The sequence below is a fragment of the Coffea arabica genome, chromosome 11c, assembly GCF_036785885.1.
Source record: "Coffea arabica cultivar ET-39 chromosome 11c, Coffea Arabica ET-39 HiFi, whole genome shotgun sequence".
Taxonomy (NCBI): domain Eukaryota; kingdom Viridiplantae; phylum Streptophyta; class Magnoliopsida; order Gentianales; family Rubiaceae; genus Coffea; species Coffea arabica.
This window is the reverse complement of record NC_092330.1, coordinates 3,292,289-3,314,364: the sequence shown is the minus strand read 5'-3', so window position 1 is coordinate 3,314,364 and position 22,076 is coordinate 3,292,289. Positions and strand designations below refer to the sequence as shown.

The following is a 22,076-nucleotide window of genomic DNA, read 5'->3' as shown; positions in this document are numbered from 1 at the left end:
GCCTTCTATATTAGAAACTAACAAGAAGAATTGCATGAGTACTTTATTGGGCTATTTTGTTAGCTACCTTTTTTGCATCAGCTCTTCAGTATTTATTTTTTGAAAGAAACTAACTTTTTTCGTCGATTGGTTCGTGGCAAAATCAAATTTGTCTTTAATATCTTAGGAAACTTCAAATGACTTGTCCTTATTGGAAGGTCATAGAATTTTATAAGTGTAACTTATTATTAATGTCATTGACCAATGTAACTTATTCTTATCCCTTAGATATACCAATGCATAAATTAGCCATTTATGTATCTGAAGCATGTACTTGTGGAGAAAATATGGACCATATCAAATCTGCTAATTACCTGACAATTCAGTATTGTCACAAGTAATTACGTCAATGTACTTTGAACCTTGCATTCGGAGGATGTAATAAGGTAATCATTACTTTCATAATCCGTATTTACGGGTTGAGATACTGGTGGGCTCATTTTCTTAACCAAAATGGAGAAGTAGGCTCCACATAATCAAGGCAAAGATATTAAAGGGAAAAAAGTAGTGGGTTTTGCATGTTACATGAGAGGAACTGAATTATTTTTTCAAATTGCAGTATAGCTGGTAGCTGGAGGAGTGGGACACAATGGTAGAATTCTTATTAATCTCCCAATTTTGTTTTGTTGTTTTGGGCTGCTTTTGGCTAGGCTCGAGATGGGTCAAAACAAATTCGTTCAATTATATTTTGATTTCAGCAACACATTTAATAAAGAGACAAGGTGACTAGTGTGCTACCATGTTGGCTGTGTTGTTTTTTCTTTTAGAGGTGTAGCATTACAGTGTTTACCCTTTAAACATCTAAATGGCAATGGAAAATCAATTTAGTGGATACTGAATGACCAGATCATAGGGTAAAAGTATTAGTAATAATTGAATTCATAGAAATTATTTCACCAAGATCAACAACTTACAGTTTTCAACATAATGGAAATCAATAATTTGAGAAGTGTTAAATAAATCAAAAACTAGAAAAGTACCTTGCAGCGAAGCTTTTGCAATGGAGGTGGAGAAAGGGAAAGCCTCTACCCATTGGAGATGGAGACAACGGCTTCGTAGGGTTCTTCCTATGTCCTCTCTTTAGTGTTTTTTTTTTTTGACTTCCAATTAAACTGCAATTTTTAGAGGAATTTTTTTGTTTATCTTTTAATATGAATATTGTTAATTTGCTTTTATTGTTAAATTAACTGAGGTTTGGAAAGTTTCGAAGGATTAGGATGAGTTAAGTTAGTATAGAATTTTGTACATGCTAATGCATTAACAATGACTTGTACTATATGCATTGATTACTTATTCTCTTAATATTAAAAGTTCTACAAGGTGTGAATTTGTGATGGAGGGGTATGGATTTAACCCCTCCTTAAATATAATCACCTACATTAATACACCATTGGTAGAGCATGCAAGCTAAATGGTCTCTTCAAACTACCATGTTTTCCCTACAAGAAGTAAACAATTAGTGCTAGAAGGTTTGGAAAATTGAGAGAATGAATTTTCAACCTCTAAGTAATGAGCTTATTAATTACGAAGTTCATGGACATGTATCTGTTGATAATGTTTAAGGTTTAGGGAATAATGAAATCTTAAATTACTCTGCATTGGAGCTTTTTTTATGAGACGGATAATTCAAGAAAATGCATTGAAATTCAACATATAAGAATAGCAACCTATTTGCTGTCAATCTAAAAATAGGATAGAATGCTACCCCAACCTCGACTGAGCTTTTGAGTTCCTAAACGACATGTAGTCATCCTTAAGGAATAACATGTTACAAGGACACCAAGCATGCTCATGCTGACAAAGAATTCAAGAATTTATTGGGAATTCAACATTACCTCATTAATACTTTAGTTATTCATAATATTTTCAGAGAAAGTTCGAAACTCGAAAAATGACAAAACAGATTAGTTTGAAAAGCAACACAAATCAAGTGCTGCTTCTTGAGACAAATACAAGTTTTCATTTGAACATTTGTCGAAACAAATGACAGCAATTACATTTTTAAATTTTTTGGTTAGAAAAAGTAGGCATACTTGAAAAGAATAAAGGTTAGCAATTTTCAAGTCTTGGGAATGAAATTCCCGTAAAATCTTGTGCTAAAATATTACAAATATCAGGGGCTCTATCACTACTGCTGAAGATTTGTCAATGTTAACCACAACTTTTTATGGCAAGTGCTCCTCATTTTTTTTTTTTTTTAATGTCAAGTTCAGGAGGCTTACAAGTTTGGTGGCACGAATTAGTTTCATTAAACATCAAAAAAATAAACTCATAAAGTGAAGTATATCTCAAATAAAGTAGAAAAACATGAAAGGGCTTAAGTGTTACACTTTTTTAATACAGAGAGTAAAGCAGAACAAAGAGATATTTTTAGGTGATTCTCTGTATCTTACAAAAAAAAAATAAAAAGAAAGATTTCTAATCCACATACTGTTAGCGTACCTCATCCGAATTAGTCTTTGTGTTCTTATATAAAACTAGTTGTACAATAATACTCCAGTATGACTAGGAGAACTAGTCTAGGAATCTATTACTTAGACTAGTAGTCTGCTACTAATTTTTTATATAAGCTTCCAATTGTACCAGAGGACCGATTGGGTTTTTCAATGAATAAGATTACCGTTTCTTGTCATGGTATCAGAGCAATAATCCTTCTTGCTCTACTCTCCATATTTTGACCTTCTTTTTTTGTTTCTTCTTGTTACCTCTTGGAATAATGGCGGAGCAAATCGATTCACAGAATCCAGGATATTCCTCGTCTGGTGATTTGTTCCATGATCCAAGCTTCCCATATTTTTTGACCTCTGCCGATTACACCAATGTTTCGTTAGTCCCAATGTTGCTTGATAGTGACAATTATCAACGGTGGAAACAAAATATTTTAAATTCTTTGAGAAGCAAAAATAACGTTGCTGCCGTTTCTTGTCACATACATATATGTGTGTGTGTGTGATTGTGTTTTTGTGTGTGTGTATTGTTTGTAAAAACACGTTCAATGAGACATACCAATCTAAATTTTATTTAAAATAGACAAGGAGGCCACGAACCTGACCTCTAAGATATTAGATTTAAAACTAATCCTCATGTACTTGATTGTATTCTAAACATTGGATTCTCTCAGTGTTTTAGTATTAAACTAGCGTAGTAAAGTATAAAGGTAAAAATTCTAAACTGGTCATCACACACTACACTTACACAAAATCTTTAGTCCCTCCCCTTGCATAAGAAAAAAAATATATAGAAAATCAAAATTTTCCCTGTACATGCTATTTCTTCGTCCAAAATATCGTATGCAATAATTCTCATTCCCATGGAATGAAGCCCGTGCTACAGGAATTAAGTAATTCACAAACTACATGACGATGATCTGCTTTTTATAGTAAACAAGGCTTCTGGGCTGAGAAAGATAATACTTGAATTAATGCTGCAACCAATTATATGTATATATTTGTTATGTTTAATTTTCAAGATTGACTTTCTCCAGCTTTCAATCAGTCCATAAATTTTTTTTTTTTTTTTTGTGCTGAGGAAAATTTTTAGAAAAATTAAATAAGCTATGAAATTCACTAGAAAGAAATGCAAACAATTTAACCACATTCATCGCATTTGAAAACTGGGAAAGCCATAGGGGTATACATGATCTAAATGAGACATAATATTCACTTATTAGATACTAGAAAGTTGTGTAACTGAGCTTATTTCAGATTTCATTGAAACATATTTGCTAATTTGACAATTAAGATAACTTTTGTTGCTAAATTCTTGTCTGTATCTAGATGGAGATTTCATTCAAACAGAAGAAGCAAGTGGTCGGGAAAGCGCTTAAAAAAAATGAAAAGGGAATTTAAACGAGCCCCTTTGTCTTTCATGTCCGAGTGTGTATGGATAGAAGATTATTTAGAAACTTTTTTATAATTACAGTGTAGCACTTCTTTTGACATAATATATGTGAAATAAAAAATTGATTATAAAAATGATATATGTGTAGCACTTCTTTTTTCAATCATAGTGATTGAAAAATATTTTAGTGATGCAATTAATTTTTTCATTTTGTTGCCTTATGTAGAGACAATTACAGGTAGCAACCATTCCTCAAGGTTAAGTATGGTTGCCCAAAAAAAAAAGAAAAGTCCATATCATATGGAGTATATCATTTTTTAATGTCATGATTGGGGTTCACAAAAATTATTCTTTGTTATACAATGTTCAAATTGGTTTAAAATAGCTGAACAGAATACTTAGCCCCTATTTGGATTGCTATTTTTTTGGAAAAAATTTCTTATTTTCAGGAATATTCCATTTACATACTTCTCAATGAACTTTTTACATCAACATACGTCATATTCTAAAAATATTAAAGTAATTTTTTCTCAAAATCTCTTTAAAAAATGCAATCCAAAAAACTTCTTATATTCCGTTCAAATGCATAAAATCGTTCCAGGACAGTTAAACTGGCAACCATCACAGCCTTGCTCCCGGTTCTTTGTTTTTTAATTTTTAATTTAAAAATGTTTCTTCTTAACATGTAACTCAATCTACCGCAACGCGGTTGTCAAATCTAACCTCACCGCGTCTGGTATTCGAACTTTCAAGTCTCAAGTTCACACTTCACATTTCACTACGGAATAGACATTCGAAAAAAAGGATTAAGAGCCTTTGTAATTATCTATAATGTGACTACTATCATGATAAATGTAAACACTAAAATAATAAATATATAAATGCTAACACAACAAAATGCAAAAACATGACAAATTTTATTTACTTACTAAAATTTGTATTCAAGAGTCGTGTTAATGGTGTCCATATTTGTTATTTCTGTTTATACTTACGAGTGCAACTAGTGTGAATACCCGTGCTACGCATAGTGCTGACATTATTAAAAACTGAAAATAAAGGGTGAATTAAAAAAGGTTAAAAAATTGTACCAACACAATTAAAATATAATATCTGTTTAACAATAGTTTGAAATATGATAGAATGTGTATATTATTCAAAAATTACCATTTTTTGGAAGATAGATCCTGAAAAAATAATAAAAATTTATATTAGAAAATGAATGATATATGAATAAAAATGAATGTAATTAAACGTTGTTAAAATAAAATACTTACAAATATTATGCATTCGATTTGATAATTTTGTATGAAGGTGCGAACACTCTTCACACCAATCAACTTTTAGTACGAAAGCCAAAATTGGTGATTTAATTAATTCTGTTGAATTTTGTGGAATGCGTACTACAAATGAAAATGCATGATCTTTGCATGAATTGATTCGCTGATTGAACAACCTATCACCATTGTCCTGAGAATTAAGTACGTGCGAAATTTAAAATTAGTGTATTTTTTTTACATAGTTTATAAATAGCATTATAAAAAATAAATATATATCAAGAAATTCAACCTTCCTTTGTAATTCTCTGAAATAAGAAGCATTACAATCAAACTAGTGTGAATACCCATACTACGCACGGTGCTGACATTATTGAAAAAATGAAAATAAAAGGGTGAATTAAAAAAGGTTAAAAAATTGTACCAACACAATTAAAATATAATATCTGTCTAACAATAGTTTGAAATATGATAGAATGTGTATATTATGCAAAAATTACCTTTTTTCGGAAGATAGATCCTGGAAAAATAATAGAAATTTATATTAGAAAATGAATGATATATGAATAACAATAAATGTAATTAAATGTTGTTAAAATGAAATACTTACAAATATTATGCATTCGATTTGATAATTTTGCACGAAGGTGCGAACACTCTTCACACCAATTAACTTTTAGTACGAAAGCCAAAATTGGTGATTTAATTAATTCTGTTGAATTTTGTGAAATGTGTACTACAAATGAAAATGCACGATCTTTGCATGAATTGATTCGTTGGTTGAACAACCTATCACCATTGTCCTGAGAATTAAGTACGTGCAAAATTCAAAATTAGTATATATATTTTTACATAGTTTGTAAATAGCATTATAAAAAATGAAAATATATCAAGAAATTTTACATTCCTTTGTAATTCTTTGAGATAAGAAACATCACAGCCAAATACGAATCGTGCATGTCTGTCATGTAGATTAAGATGCATGTTACCACTGAAATCTTTAATTTGTATGTTAATATTGTACCTGTTTGACAAATAAAATGTTATATACAATACAGAAAATTTTGTTGAAATTAAAGATACATGAAATTAATTACCTAACAACAGTATCGACCACGTCATTACAATGCATACACACTATTTTTGAAAAATGACCTTCACATAGTTGTCCACAATTTTTGCATAGCTCATAGAACATGTTTTCTATGTTAATGCTCTAAATGTAAGCAAGTATTCGAAAATATTTAACCTAATAAGAATGAAAGAAAATATAGGTTATGATTATAAATTTAAAAAATTTATACAGTAATTAAATTAAATAGAGTAAGTTTACCGTATGCATGATTGTATATTCGAATATCCATATTCTCTTTGAATTTGCTATCAACAATGCTTGTGATATTGTAAAATTGCTTGACCTCAACCACGTAACTAACTTTCAAGCACATGTATCATTTTCAAACTTACAATTTTTTGAAATACATGTTAATAAGAGTATGAAATAACATTAAAAGTTTGATGTAGTGTTACTGATGGAACTCACCAATTGCGCAGGTATCGAGCAAAATCTAAATTGTAATTGATATGCAATTTGCTAGATTCAATTGTACAAAGTGATGGTCTTGCATAGTATGGTTGTATTCGCTAAAAAACTATTCAAATTATATAGAGTATAAGTAAAAGCATTTGATTTACCTCTGAAATTTCGTATGCAAATACCACATGCTAATAAAATATTATTTTTTGTAGGAGACTGATATTATAGGATTTGTATTATATTGAATAACTTGATACTCAAATCACTGATGAGGCAAAGTTTGCCTAAATAAGCTTTATAGTATCTTAACTCCTTGCAAAAACAAAAAAACAAAAAAAACACACTAAATAGTCCTATTTGGCATCGCAAGTTACGGCAACGTGTCAGTAGCATCTATGCCTAATTTTTTTTGGGGGTCAAAATCTAGTCCTAATTTTTTTTTCTTTCAACAGTCGGAAGAAACACACACACACACTAACCTAAACCTATTCCCAAATTCCACCTCAAAAGCCGGTAACTAATGAGGGGACCTTGGGGACTTAAGTAGTGAATACACACACCTCAACTAACCGATGTGGGATAGGGGATTGGGGGAAAGGGAACACCGAGTAACTGGGTTAGACTGCTGACTAGCTTTTACCTCTCCTGTTTTTCCTTTTTCGTTCAACAGTCGGAAGGTCAAAATCTAGTCCTAATTGGTTCTGCTGTTTCTTGATCATGTTGTATGGTTTTGAATTAAAATTGTATTAAAATAGTATATGAATGAGCATTTGTCTTTAATTAAGGAGTAAAAAGGATTTAAAGTATACATAACAAACTATAAACGGTTTATGAAGTAAATTATGAAAAAGTTTTAAATTTTAAATTTGACTAGTGATAGGGTTGGTTATAACCCATTACTTTTTATGTATTAAAATAAATACAAAAATTTAGACAAAAATCTATAACCCACTACTTGTTCCATTTTTGGGATTTTTTTGGGGTTAAATATAGTAAGCCTCTTAACTTTACATTTAGCTGCACTTTACCTCCTCAACTTTACATTTAGTTAAACATTTGTGTTTTTTTTGAAACGTGATTATAATTTGCAAAGTTCATTTGTAAGGGTGGTTATAGGGTTAGTGTAGTGACAAATATTTATTAATTATAAAAATGTAACATTGTATTAAAATAGCATACGAATGAGTATTTGTCTTTAATTAAGGAGTAAAAAGGATTTCAAGTATAAATAACAAACTATAAACGGTTTATGAAGTAGATAGTTAGAATGTTTTAAATTTTAAATTTGATTGATGATAAGGTTGGTTTTAACCCACTACTTCTTATGTATTAAAATAATTACAAAAATGTAGAAAAAAGAATGAGAAGTTTAGAAGCCATTGAGAGGGTCTCTGCTAAAAACCCCTTCTGCAATACATATAGATATAGATACTCGCAACTTCTGGGATTCTTGTGTTGATTATATAAGGCTTAAGAGGAAGTAGAGGTGTAAACTTTGTCAAAATTGACATAGCTATCGGATATTGATAGAGTCAGATTAGTTTCAGAAGCAACACAAATCAAGAGACAAATACAAGTTTCCAATTGAACATTTGCCGAAACAAATGACAACAATTATATTTTTAAATTTTTTGGTAAGAAAAAGTAGCTATAATTAAAAAGAATAAAGGACAGCAATTTTCAAGTCTTGGGAATAAAAATTCCCATCATATCTTGTGCTAAAATATTACAAATATCAGGGGTTGTATTTCTACCATTGAAGATTTGTCAATGTTAACCTCAGCATTAGATGGCAAGTGCTCCCTTTTTTTTTCAAATGCTAAGTGTTCCCTTTTTTTCCCTTTTTTTTTTTTATGCCCAGTTCGAGAGATTAGCTCTATGGGCAAGCATGGTGGCATAAAAAAAAAAATTCATAATATGAAGTGTATCTCAAATCAAGTACCAAAAAAATGACGGGGGTTAAGTGCTACACATTTTAATATAGAACGTAAAGTAGAACAAAGAGATACCTATGAAGGTTCTCTGTATCTTACCAAGAAAACATAAAACAAAAAGAAAGACACACATATACATTATATATGTATGTATTGTTTGCAAAAGCGCGTTCAAAGAGATATGCCAGTCCAAATTTTATTAATTAAAATAAATAAGGAGGGTCACAAACCTAACTTCCAAGATATGCTAGATAAATAATAAATAAGAAGTATTACTCCTTTACCGTGTTAGACCTAAAATATGCAAAACTAATTCTCATGTACTTGATTATATTGTAAATATTGGATTCTCTCATTGTTTAGTATTAAACTAGTGCAATAAAGTGTAAAGGTAAAATTCTAAACTAGTCCTCACACACTACATTTACACAAAATCATTAGTCCCTCCCCTTTCATAAGTTAAAAAAAAAAAAAAATTGTACATGGTATTTATTCTTCCAAAATTTCGTATGCAATAATTCTCATTCTCATTGAATCAAACCCGTGCTACAGGAATTACGTAATTCACAGACTACATGACAATGATCTGCTTTTTATAGTCAACAAGACTTCTGACTGAGAAAGAAAATACCTGAACTAATGCTGCAAACAATTATTGACACCACTAAATTGATTACTTTTAGAAATGGTAGCAAGTTTTTCAAGACTGACTTTCTCCAGCTTTCAATCAATCCATATTTTCTGTGTGCTGTGGAAAATTTTTACAAGAATTATATAAGCTATGAATTTTACTCGAAAGAAATGCATACAATTTAATCGCATTCATCACATTTGAAAACCAGGGATGCCACAGGGGCATACATCTAAATGAGACATAATATTCACTTATTAGACACTAGAAAGCTGTGTAACTAAGCTTATATCAGAGTTCATCGAAGCATATTTGCTAATTTGAGAATTAAGATAACTTTTGTTGCTTAAATCTGGTCCTGTATTTAGAAACAGATTTTATTCAAACAGAAGATGCAAGAGTTGGAGAGTGCTTCAAAAGAGGGAATTTAAACAAGCCCCTTTCTTTTTCTGGGAGGTTTAGATAGAAGATTATTTGGTAATCTTTGTTTTTGTAATAAACATCTTGTGATGTAATACGTGTTAAAAAAAATTGATTAACAAGATATATGATTGAAAAACGCGTTAATAACTAATAATTCTTTTTCTTCTTTTTTTCTGTAAATAATGTCTTATCCAAACAAATATCCTTGAGAGCTAGAACATTCTTTTGTCCTATAGCATTCTGTCTCCAACTGTAGTACCGCAGAGATAGATCAGTTATTTTTTTTTTTTTTCGAATAAGGGACAGGGACATTGCAAATTGCCACCATTCTTGAAGGTGAAGCCTCATGATTCTCAGAAAAAAAAAAAAATACAAGGTCCATATCATGTAATGTATATATCGTTTTTAATGTCATGTATAGAGTCTATAAAATTTATTTGATATTTGCATTATGGTCAATTTGAAATACATTTTTAAACAAAAGACACTTCAACGCACAAAACTGTTTTTGAACGGTTGATCTAATAACCGTCCTGATACTTCTTTTATTATTATTATTATTATTAATTGTTTGTTGTCATTTCAACTTTTTTTATTTTAACATGTAGCACAGTGTTGTGCAACGCGGTCGCCAAGCCTCGTTGCGTCTGATGGCCCAACTCTCAAGTCTATGGTTTCACATTTCACAATGGAATATACTTAAAGAAGATTAAAATAAAATGGCATTAAGTGCTTTTACAATTATGTAGATACTCTCATAATAAATGTCGATATCAAAATAATAATTATAGATACTAACATAATAATATGTAAAAATACAATTGGATGTGCTTGAATAGGAGATTATTTAGAATAACATTATAACACTTTTATGGTATAATATATGTAACATGAAAAGATAACTAAAACTCGTGTTTATGAAACAAGTTAAATATTTTTTTTTTGGCAAATTATACTAACCAATCGGACCCGTTATCTTTTCTCACCCGCTCAAAAAATTGTGTGTTACTAATATTCTTTTAGTACACGGTTACTGGTGCAAGTGCAGCACTAGCAATCATGGGAGCCTTTGATCCTACTGTATAAAAATAGGACTTGAGGGCCCTACGGTCAATCAATCTGATAAGAGCTTAAACCTTAGTCTGTCAACATGCCATTGATCTGTGTCAAAAGAAAGTGAAAGGCAGAGAACAGTTGGAGCAAGAAAAAGAGGAATATAAGGAGAAAACGTATTAGCCAAGAGAAAAGTTTCAACAAATATGTGAAGAGATTGGAGGTAAGCGGATATTCTATGATTCTTTTAATGTGTTGATCTTATACACTTGATTGTATAGTCTCTTTCCGGAAGCAGAGGTCTTGAAGGACTACAAAACTAGGACTTTAGCATGTGGAGGCAAATAATATTTAGAAAAATGCTAATTGTATGGATGTTTATCCTTGTTAGTGCTGGATGTTTACCTTTGTAGTGTGTTTTTGTTGACAAGTCTGAATTTGCTGATCGTATTGCGCCTGAGGTATGACTTGCCCCTTGCACTGTGCATTTTCTTGAGTATTAATAAAATTTAACCTACTCAAAGAAATTATTTGTATGGATGGTTTTAAGTTCTTGAATGATCCATTTCACTGTTGGCGGGGAACTGATTCGGCTTTTGAACATCTTGGCTACCGGATAGTTTATGGTAGTTATGAATTTGAATGTCTGGCCCTCCACCTCCAGTCGTTACAACAGCTAGGGATGTGTTAAACTGAATTTATTTACTTGAGTCAATCCGTTATATTGTAATCGGTTTAGGAATTTATACTTTTGCTAAGGTTAGGATTAGTGATCCATGTTTGCCGATACAAAACTTGAGGTAAGCGTTTTTAGGAGCATTAAAAAAAAAAAAAACTTGTAACTTTGTATATCAAAAAATTTTCACTGCAAATATATTTTTGGAGTGTTTTTAGAATTTAAAATTTTATTGAAATATTTTTAGAAATTTTTACCACAACTACCTACCGCCAATGTTTTAAAACCGGACCGTCAATTGAACCAGTGAAGTGAAAGGGTCGAGATTCAACCGGTCGGATTGGTTCAACCTCGGTTCAATGAATTTTTTAAAAAATAATTTATATAAATATATATATGCACAAAATTAGACATGCAATAGACTAATTTAAAACTTTATATGCTGAAAAGTTTACTATTTTTGAATAACTTGAATTTTCAAAAATAAATTTTTTAAATTATAAGTTAAAACAAATAAATTTCATTTCAATTTCAATTATATTTATCAAAATAATCTTAAATCCAACCCAAAAATATCACAATATCTTGAAATTATACAAAATTTAAGTCTATGAGAATTTGACATTGTGAACTTAAATTTTAATTTATGTCTTTGGGATTTAGAAATTGCAAATTTAAAAAAGAAAGTTTGGAGTTCGAAGGAAAGTCAAGAGAATCGAAAATAGAAATGCAAACTTGATAAGAAACAAAAAATGAGATAAAAGTGAGTGGTTGTAGCATTAAATAATTTGAGTTAAAGAAAAATAATTCTTTTTTAACTTTTTTCAATTTAATGGACAAAAACAAAATTAAAAAGATGGAAGAAAACATCAATAAATAAAAACTAAAGAGGTTTGATTAAAAAATGAGTGACAAAAAAAGAGGGGGGAGAGAGAGAGAGAGAGTGTGTGTGTGTGTGTGTGTGTTGAAGATTAAAAAGAAAGAATCATGAAAGAAAAATGGAAAAAGAAATATGGATGTTTGTTATATATATATATATAAGTCATCAAAAAAACAAATAAGATGTGATGGTGCAATGGTTACTATATTGGTCTTGTATTACAAAGGTCTTGAGTTCAAATCTTGATAGAAGTATTTTGCAAAACTAAAAAAAAAAAGGGGGAAACTTGAAAACCGGTTCGATCCGGTTTAGCGATTTTTCACGGTTTTGACCGGATTTCTGACAAAGTTAACACCAACATAGAACCGGACCGATGCCATGATCGGTTCGTGGTTCAACCGGTCGAACTGGCCGGTCCGATCTGATTTTCAAAACACTACCTACCACCATCTATTACCACCGGTCACCTCCACTGCCTAGTCCCTTTTTCTCTTCCTCCCATTCCTTCCTTTCTCTTTCTCTTTCTCCTTTACCTTTCTCTTCCTTCCTCCTCTTCTTCCCTCTCCTCATTTCTCTTGCAACCCCCCTCCTCTCCTTTCTCAAGAGGAGGAGAGAGAAGGGGAAGAGGGAGGAGGAAGGGGAGGGGGAGGGAAAAGAAGAGTGAGGAGAGAGGAAGAGGAAATGGGTGAGGCAGTGGTGCTAATGGAGGAGAGAGGAGGGAAGGGGTGATGGCAGTGGCAAGTAGTGACGGAGTTAGGATCTTCATTCAAGGATTGTAATAATTTTGACTCCAACTTACAATGCATGATTTGTGGATTTTTATGACAGCTAAGTATTTGTTACTTCTTTGACAGATATGCACCAATTTCTTGAACATTACAAAAAATTATAAGAATAACAAATTAACATTAGCTTGTATTGTATGATGTGTAATAGTTATCATGTCATATAATAGAATAAAATCGCGAAGCACTCAAAAAGTATGCATAAGTTTCCACAATATACATTCCTATATGTGTGTGTGTGTAAGATTCGCATAGTTAGTACATGGTCAAATTTTCACAAGAATGTATTTGGTTTACTTGCAATTTTGTCTGTTGGACACATTAAAAATGTTTAATAGTAAGAAATCAAAATTTAGTAGACGTAGCATAACAATAGATTCGTGAAATATGTTTTATTCAAGGTTCTATCGTAGAAATGATAGAGGTAACTGTAAATAATTTTAACACTTTTAAGGGACAATTGTGGGTTTAAATGGTAAATTTTCAAAATTCAGGGGGCAAAAGTGAAGAAGTGTTGAAAAATTAAAATTTTCTGCAGGCCATTTTGTAGTTGTCCAAAAAGTGAATTGCACCCCTTGAAATAAAGATGGCTCCGCCCAAGGTGGCAGGTAGTGTTGTGTGGTGGGTGGAAGACAAAAGAGTAGGTAGGGTTCATTTTTTTTTTTATTATTATTAGATCTATTTGAGATTGTGTGTATTTGAAGTGTTTTTGGAGAGTGTTACTGTAGACTTATTTATGAAAACTTGTATTTAAAATACTTGCTAATCTAAATAGAGTCTGAATTATTATAACCTTAAACCCAAGTGTAAATTGTATTTTGCCTGCTGCGCTTTTACTTGTTGCTACAGAATCTCCCTATGGTTACCCCACCATGATTTATCTGATTGTCCATCTTGTGATTTAAAACTTACACTTTGTTCATATGCTTGTGCATCTTATAACTTGATGCTTGCACTTTATATTTAGTTTTACAGCTCATTATTTGGTACTTACAAATTGTTGTTTTCAGTGTATACGATGATATTTGGTATTTACATTTAGTTCATTTGGTTACATTGGCATCAGCGGAGGTGACTTGCGTTCATTTTCCACTTTCGATGAAACCACAACGGGATTAATATATTTGAATATATGAAATTTACTGTGATCAATGATTGCTAAGTGCTAAAGGAAGACTGTGTTCATATGCTACGATGTTTCTGCTTTTGGTTGTCTACCTAATGATCGGAGTTCATTACTAAGAATGATAATACTTTGACTTATTGATTGATTTGATCAACTTCTATATGTTAACATGCATGAAGCGATAGAAAGGTACATGTGTGCTTGCCGAAGCAAATTGTCCGCGTTCACTTACCCCATATTATCTGTTGTTTTTTGCAGATTCTGGAATTAGATGCTTAAGCTTGACAAATAGGGAAACGTCTTGATGAATGATTTTGGTCCAGGTTAGTCATTAAGATGTAATTTTATTCTTGTTTTTATTTTGCTGTGCTTCAGAAATAATAGTTAGTAATCTGATAATCTATTTAGGGAAGTTGGAGTCAAATAATTTGTTAACTGTGCACTAAATTCATTGTTACTAATTGGCCCTCAGGTCTCTCAAGGCTTGTGGATTCAGGGCGTAACCGAATTGACGGCTAGTTTCCTCTCCTGCCAGAATACTCCAATATCCCACTTCCATTTCAATTGAGATAGTATTTCTGTTCAGAAAAATTGTAGTCAGAGAGTAGCATGGGCCAGTCCACGTCATCTGGCTGCTCTGCATCTCATCACTTTGCTCCTGTCTTAGAAGAGGTGGAGCAGAGATTTGAGAAGCTGGAGAAGCAACTTGGGAAAAGAAAATTTGTTAATTACACGTTCAAGACTCTCAAGGATTATATCCAAACCTTCCTGGTTGATTTCAGATTCCTGATTATGTTTAATGATATGGTTGACAAGTTGAGCTCAAGGCTTTGGATTGAGTTAAAATCCTCATTGCACAAAGTTGAATCTGCGATTAATGAGATTGGAAAAGAACTTTTGATTGCTCATCATACTAACGAGGTTTCCAAACTGGTCCAATTGTTTTCTGGATTGATTGAAAAGATTGAGGTCTTGAAGCCACTGATTGAGAAATCCTGTAAGTACTTGCTTGAGGTTGAGGACCAAGGTTGTTGCTGGGTGATGAATGATCATTTGGATGGATACGCTCTCAAATGTATACAAGGGAATCTGCAGACTCTAGCAGAGAAAGCTGATTTCCAGCTTGACCACCATGTGCAAGGACAAATAAAATGCCTCCTTCAGAAGCTAAACTCGCTCACCATTTTCTTGGTCACTGAATCCATGCATCAGACTCGAGAATCCGATCTCAATGCCCTGGGGATTCATGCCAGAGCCGTGACTGTTCGGGCAGCAAATCTGTCTTGTTTGTGTTGGCTGAGTGTCAGGAGCAGCGAACTGGATCCTAGTACGGCACAAGGAATTGCTGGTGCCTTTTCACGTTTGCAACACAAGCTGGACCCTGCTACTAGTCCAGAGTTACTTGATATGATACTTCGGTTACTAGAAGCCAAAAAATCTCATTCGAATCGTCAATCTACAATTGAAAGATTTTTTGTTTGTCTTCTTGACATGCAACACAACAATGTTCTTCGTTCTGAGATGGTAGGCCTGGTACGCTTCTTTATTGAGGTACGAGAAGAACATGGAAAGGAAACGGAACAGCTTCTTCCAGATGTTGCAGCAGTAGTTAGGCAGGCAAGATCTGTTCAATATTCATCAAGCGAAGGAGGTGTACCAGATCTTGTGTATTCCAAGTTGCTTCCTATGATTTATCTGCTCACAGAAGAACTTTTCTCTATTAGACAACTGAGCTACAGCAGGCCCGGCATTAAAAGGAATGATGATGATGATGAGTACGCAAGATATCTATGGGATACTGTTGAAGCTCGAGTTAAACTCCTTCAATCCCATTTAGAATTTTTAAGAGTCAAACTTGCGGATCGACCACAAAAGAACATGCAACATTGGAGACTAGTCGTCATGCTCTTTGAACCAGTGGTTGAGCAGCTGTTATCGCTGAAAGACTCATTAAATGCCAGAAGAATCACAAACAGTGAGGCAAGGAATGTGCTCTTTAAGGTACTTCTTAGAATTTTGGTTTTCAAGGCAGAGGCATATTTGATGGATTTACTCAACGGTGATGAAAGTCTCCTTGTAAAGCATCAGATTGGAGCCCTCAAATCCCTAGTTGCGTCAATGACAAACATGCCCAGGAAACTCATCTTCATGAACCTTGAAAAGGAGCATAAGGATGAAATATTAATCTTGACGGACATTGAGTCAGTGGTCAGGGAGGTGCTATATCTTTGTCATTCCTTCAATGGTACTGTTTTTACAGGAGGCATGATGAAGGAATGCACTCACTGGCTTTGTGACTTGACACAGAAAATCAAGGAAGTAGTTGAGAGGATTGATGTCCCATTTCCAAAAATTGAGTTCCCCAAGACTAATGGATTAGGCTTTATTGGTTTTCTCTTGATAAAGCTAAAGGGGCAGTCGATGAGATATGGGATTGGCCCACTTAATTGTGTTAAGCAACAGATTGATGACATCCTACAGAATCTGACATTCTTGAGATCTTCCATCATGAAGCAGGATGCTAAGTATCAAGAATGCAAGGATGCAGCTTACATGGTGGAATTTATCATTGACTCAATTCTGCTTGGAAATGGATCCAGATGGCATAATTTTTCATGGCTTTACCGCGTCTCAGAAAATATAAGGCATATCCGGATTATTCAGGAAACAGAATGTCAAGAGAAGACCTGCAATTTGGAAGTCACAAATGCTGCCCAGGCTGTGGTCCGTCAGATCTCACAGACTAGTACCTTTGAAGTTAATAAAGTGGTACTAAATGACCAGCAACAAATGATAGTTGATCGACTAACAAGAGGATCATCACAGAGAGAAATAGTCTCGATTGTTGGAATGCCAGGGATTGGCAAGACAACTCTGGCAAATCAAGTGTATTATGATCCTAAAGTTGTGTATTACTTCCATATTCGTGCATGGTGCTGTGTTTCACAAGTGTACGCAAAAAGAGACTTGTTGCTTGGCATTTTACAGCAGATAATTGAGCTTACTGATAGTATCCTGACGATGCCCAATGAAGACTTGGAATTTATGTTGTATAAACAATTGAAGGGAAAGTGTTATCTAATCACCATGGACGACTTGTGGAATATTGGTGCATGGGATGACTTAAAGAGCTCATTTCCAGATGATGGAAATGGAAGTAGGATTATGATAACAAGTCGTCTGGAAGACATGGTTTTGAATTTCTCACTGGAAAGTAATCTTCTTAATCTTCGTCCCTTGTCTGATGGTGAGAGTTGGGAGTTACTAAAGATGAAGATATTTCCTAAAGAAATCTGTCCTGAGGAACTACTACAAGTTGGAAAGGAAATTGCTAGGAGTTGTAAAGGACTACCTCTTTCTCTTGTTGCAATAGCTGGTCTCCTTCAAAAGACGGACATGAAATCAGACTCGTGGAAAAAAATTGCAGAACGTTCAAATGCTATCATTGTGAATGATCCACAAACGAGGTGCATGGACATCTTGGAACTGAGTTATGAGCATCTGCCAGATTATCTGAAACCATGCTTTCTTTTCTTCGCTATGTTTCAAGAAGACAAGGAGATTCCAGTTAGGAGATTGATATGGCTATGGATGGCTGAAGGTTTTATAGAGAGAAAAGATTCGAAGAGCATCGAGGATCTTGCTTTGGATTACTTGAGAGATCTGGTTGGTAGAAGCTTGATAACAGTTTCCAAGAGAAGATCCAATGGTGGTGTCAAAGCATGTCGGATACATGATATGGTACGCAATGTTTGCTTGTCAAAAGCTAAAGAAGAAAAATTTTTGGGATTGGTAACTGGTGATGATGAGCCTTATTCTTTTTTCTATGATAGCGATGATCTTGATGATTTTGATCCTTCAAATTCCATTACCTACAAGGAACATCGACTATGCATTTCTGTAAGCCGGCAACAGTTTGTTAACTCAAGACCTTCTGGCCCTTATGTTCGTTCTCTTCAGTTCTTTGCCACTACTGATGCTTATCCAAGATGCCCTTATAATGTCTCATTCATTTCCAAGAACTTTAAACTTCTTAAGGTGTTGGATTTGGAAGCAATCAATATGGGTAGTTCCTTTGCTGATGGAATAGATTCGCTTATTCAATTGATTTTTCTAGCTGTTGGTGGTGATATTGATTCTATTCCATCATCATTAGCTAATTTGAGAAATCTGGAAACTCTTTTGGTGAAGGGACTGAAAGGTAAAAAGGTCTTACTACCGGAAAGTATTTGGAGGATGACAAGTTTGCGACATGTTCATGTGAAGAATAATGCTTCTTTTACACTACAACCTAAAGTCACCGGAATTGGCTTTCAATTAAAGAACCTCGTCTCCCTCTCCGTACCATCTCTGATTTTTGGGGAAGATGCAGATGAAATGATAAGGATGTTGCCCAACCTTCGAGAATTGAGTTGCATTTTCTCAAAATCAAGGGGTTCCAGAGATTACTATCAGTTTCCAAGATTGGAAAAACTGACACAGTTGGAGTCGCTCAAGATAGTATATCGTGGTAGGACTATTAAGACAAGTCCATTTAACTTCCCGTTGGGACTGAAGAAGTTGACATTAATAAATTTCTTCTTGCGGTGGGATCATATCTCAACAATTGGCAGCCTAGAAAATCTTGAGATTCTCAAATTGTTATCTTCAACTTTCGAAGATACAAGGTGGGAAATGAAAGAAGGGGAGTTTCACAAGCTCAAATACCTGAAATTGGACAGTCCAAACATTGTTAGCTGGGTTGCCTCCTGTGATGACTTGCCTAATCTTCAACATCTAGTCTTGCAAAAATGCGAGAATCTTAAGGAAGTCCCAATTGATTTTGTGAGAATCCCAACTTTGCAGCTAATTGAGGTGCAACGGTGTGGAGACTCAGTTGAAGAGGCAATTAAGCGACTTCAGCGGGAACAATTTGAATATGGAATTGAAGATTTGAAGGTCCTTATTCAACCATTAGATGGAAATCTCAGATCTTCATAAATTTAGGTTGATTGTTGGCGTGCATTACATCCCAGTGACAGGTACATGAATTTGTCTTAGTTGATTATTTTACCTCATTTTTGCTTATTAACAGGGTGTATTCTTTGCTCACTAACCAATGTAAGGCCATTTGATATGTTTAAATGTTGGAGTTGTAAACTTTCAGCTTTCTATTTCTTGCAGAAGTAAACACTATTCAACTGATATCTTGCTGCTGTCCTTTGACAATGTCTTCAATAAGTCCTCTTGTCATAGTGTACTCGTTTAGTCAAAGCAACTTTAAAATATCTGGAGGAGCCTTTTCAATGCTTTTTCATGCAAATCACATTGTAAATTGCATTCCTGTTTAAGACAGGAATTTCAACAAAAGTTTTCATGCTGCAAGAGCTTGAGAAAGACTAATCATGTCTATTAATAGAATTTTTAGGGTGGCAGAGTGATATGGTTGTATACCTGATGGAAGGATAGTTGTTTTCCCCCCCTGTCATCTCCACATTGATAGGATGAAGACTCGCTGAAACTTACCAGAACAATAACTTTGGAGGGCTAGACATATCTTCTGATTCACCAATCTTTTCGCAGCCTCTACTTCTTTGTGCTTCATGCGCGGAATGGAAAGAGAAGATGCATCCCACATATAAAACCACCTGAGAAATTTCTGAAAACTAATGATTTTCGTGACTAATTTAAAATTAGTTGATTTAATATGTAATTGTAGTTCAGTGCTAAACTTAAACAACCAAGGGACTATCAGTTGTTTCTTTCATCTTTCTCAGTCTCTATATATGTGTGATTATATTCAATTAACTGGATTTTTGTTCAACAACTACTGCTTTCTTGGCATAAACAAGGTGCTGGTGTTTGTTGCAGTTGAAGTGAAGGAGGACGTACTTATCTCAGAAGCTCCTGGAAAAGAATTGGCAAATTTACATCAGCAAGGCCTTGGTGATGATGATTCTCTTGCATTTAGATGGTGCTACTTTCAAGCTATTTTGCATTTCTTTCCCTTGTGTGATGTGTATAAAGTAATTATAGTTACTACGACATGGAGCTGGTTTTAGATTGGACTAAACGCTTTTGTTCTTTGTCTTGCTAAGTGCTTGTGAGCTGTGATATGAAGTCAAGACTGCCTTCAGTGAGAGAATGAGGGTGTACATGTGAACTAGTTGCAAAGTTATTTATTATGCAAACAAATTTGAGTTAGAAGCATGATAATCATAAAGCACCTATTGTTGGAGAAATTGGGTAATTTTTCACTCAAAAAATACAACTAGTGATTAAACCGATTCAGTAATTTTCAAAAAAGATCGTTGAAACAATCTCCTTAGACAGAATTATCATTCAAAGTAAATTCTCAGAAAAGGGTGGAAGGGTCACAAGCGGTCCCACTTAAAACCCAATCTCCTAGACAGAATTTACGTGTACGGTGTATTATCACAACTAGATCCGTGTATACATAAATAATACGTACACACGAATAAGAAAATACACCCAAATAAACCGTATAAAACACTACAAATAAACCTGACAAATGTAGACACATATATTGAATACTATACTACAATAGAAAAGAAACTACTAAATAAGCGCGGAATAAATGAAAAAAATAAGGAAAGAATGCATCCGAAAAATTGATAACGGAGTTCAACAAATTTTGCCTAATCTCCGAACACCACTCAAGCAGCCTACTCTTATAATTTAGGAGAAGAAAGAATTTCAAAAGAATTACAAAATCCTTTTTGGAGTAATTCTTTTTTTGGTGTAATTCTTTTGTTTTTGGTACAATTGAATTGAGGAGAGGAAGTGATTATTTATAGCTAACAAGTACCTCTCTTCAAAGCTAAGCCACCGATGTGGGATTAAATTTTTGCCAAAATTTGTCAACAATTGTGGGCTTGAATTACTGCCACAAAAGTCAACAAATCTCCACTTTGGCATAATTTCTAGTTCCACAAAAAATACAAACCTTCTCACCCAAACGGTCCTTGCGGTGCTTCCATCAGGCGCCAACTCAAATGTGCAGGATGTTAACCAAGTTTAGACAATATTCAAACTTAACTCTTGTAACCACCTTGGTCAGCATATCTGCAGGATTCTCCATAGTCCGAATCTTTTGGAGAAAAATCTCCTCTTCTTCGAGAATTTTCCGCACAAAGTGATAGCGAACATCAATGTGCTTCGTTCTTGTGTGCAAGACCTGGTTCTTTGCTAAGTGAATAGCACTCTGACTGTCACAAAACACGTCAATGTGTTTTGACCAACTCCTAAGTTTTCAAGCAATTCTTGAAGTCAAATTGCCTCCTTCATAGCTTCTGTAATCGCCATATACTCTGTCTCCATTGTAGACAAAGTCACCGTTAACTGCAAAGTAGACTTTCAACTAATTGGCGCCTTAGCAAACATGAACAAGTAACCAGTTGTAGAACGTCGCTTATCCAAATCACATGTAAAGTCAGAATCACAATATCTAACTCTACATTAACCAAGTGATTTATTCTGCTCAAATACTAATCCAACATTTACGGTATTTTGAATATACCGTAGAATCCATTTCACAAATTGCCAATGACCCTTGCCCGGATCATGCATAAACCTGCTTACAACACCAACTGCTTGTGAAATGCCGGGTCTCGTACACACCATTGCATACATCAAGCTAACAGCTGCATTAGCATACGGGACTTTCGCCATGTATGCTCGCTCTTCATCCGTCTTTGGAGATAATAGACTGTTAAATTTCAAATGAGGAGCAAGCGGAGTACTTACAGGTTTTGAATTTTCATTCATACCAAAACGTTGTAGTATCTTGTTCAAATACTGCTTCTGTGTCAGACAAAGCTTGCCTCTTGTTCTATTCCTACTTATCTCTATGCCGAGAATCTTCTTAGTTTCTCCCAA

The 22,076-nt window shown here is 33.7% G+C and overlaps 1 protein-coding gene across 2 annotated transcripts; it reads left to right on the top strand.

Annotated features, from left to right (window-relative positions):
* Window positions 1-10,835: 10,835 nt before the first annotated feature.
* LOC113715816 (putative late blight resistance protein homolog R1A-4) lies at window positions 10,836-20,322 on the top strand. Of its 2 annotated transcripts, none has more exons than XM_027240119.2 (4): window positions 10,836-10,954; window positions 14,457-14,521; window positions 14,671-19,219; window positions 20,049-20,322. In XM_027240119.2, exon 3 carries the CDS (start codon window positions 14,808-14,810, stop codon window positions 19,176-19,178), a length of 4,371 nt encoding a protein of 1,456 aa, XP_027095920.1. In that variant the 5' UTR covers window positions 10,836-10,954; window positions 14,457-14,521; window positions 14,671-14,807; the 3' UTR covers window positions 19,179-19,219; window positions 20,049-20,322. The 2 variants fall into 2 exon arrangements, with proteins under 2 accessions (XP_027095920.1, XP_071925962.1); XM_072069861.1 differs by lacking the exon at window positions 10,836-10,954 and adding an exon at window positions 12,808-13,062.
* Window positions 20,323-22,076: the final 1,754 nt, after the last annotated feature.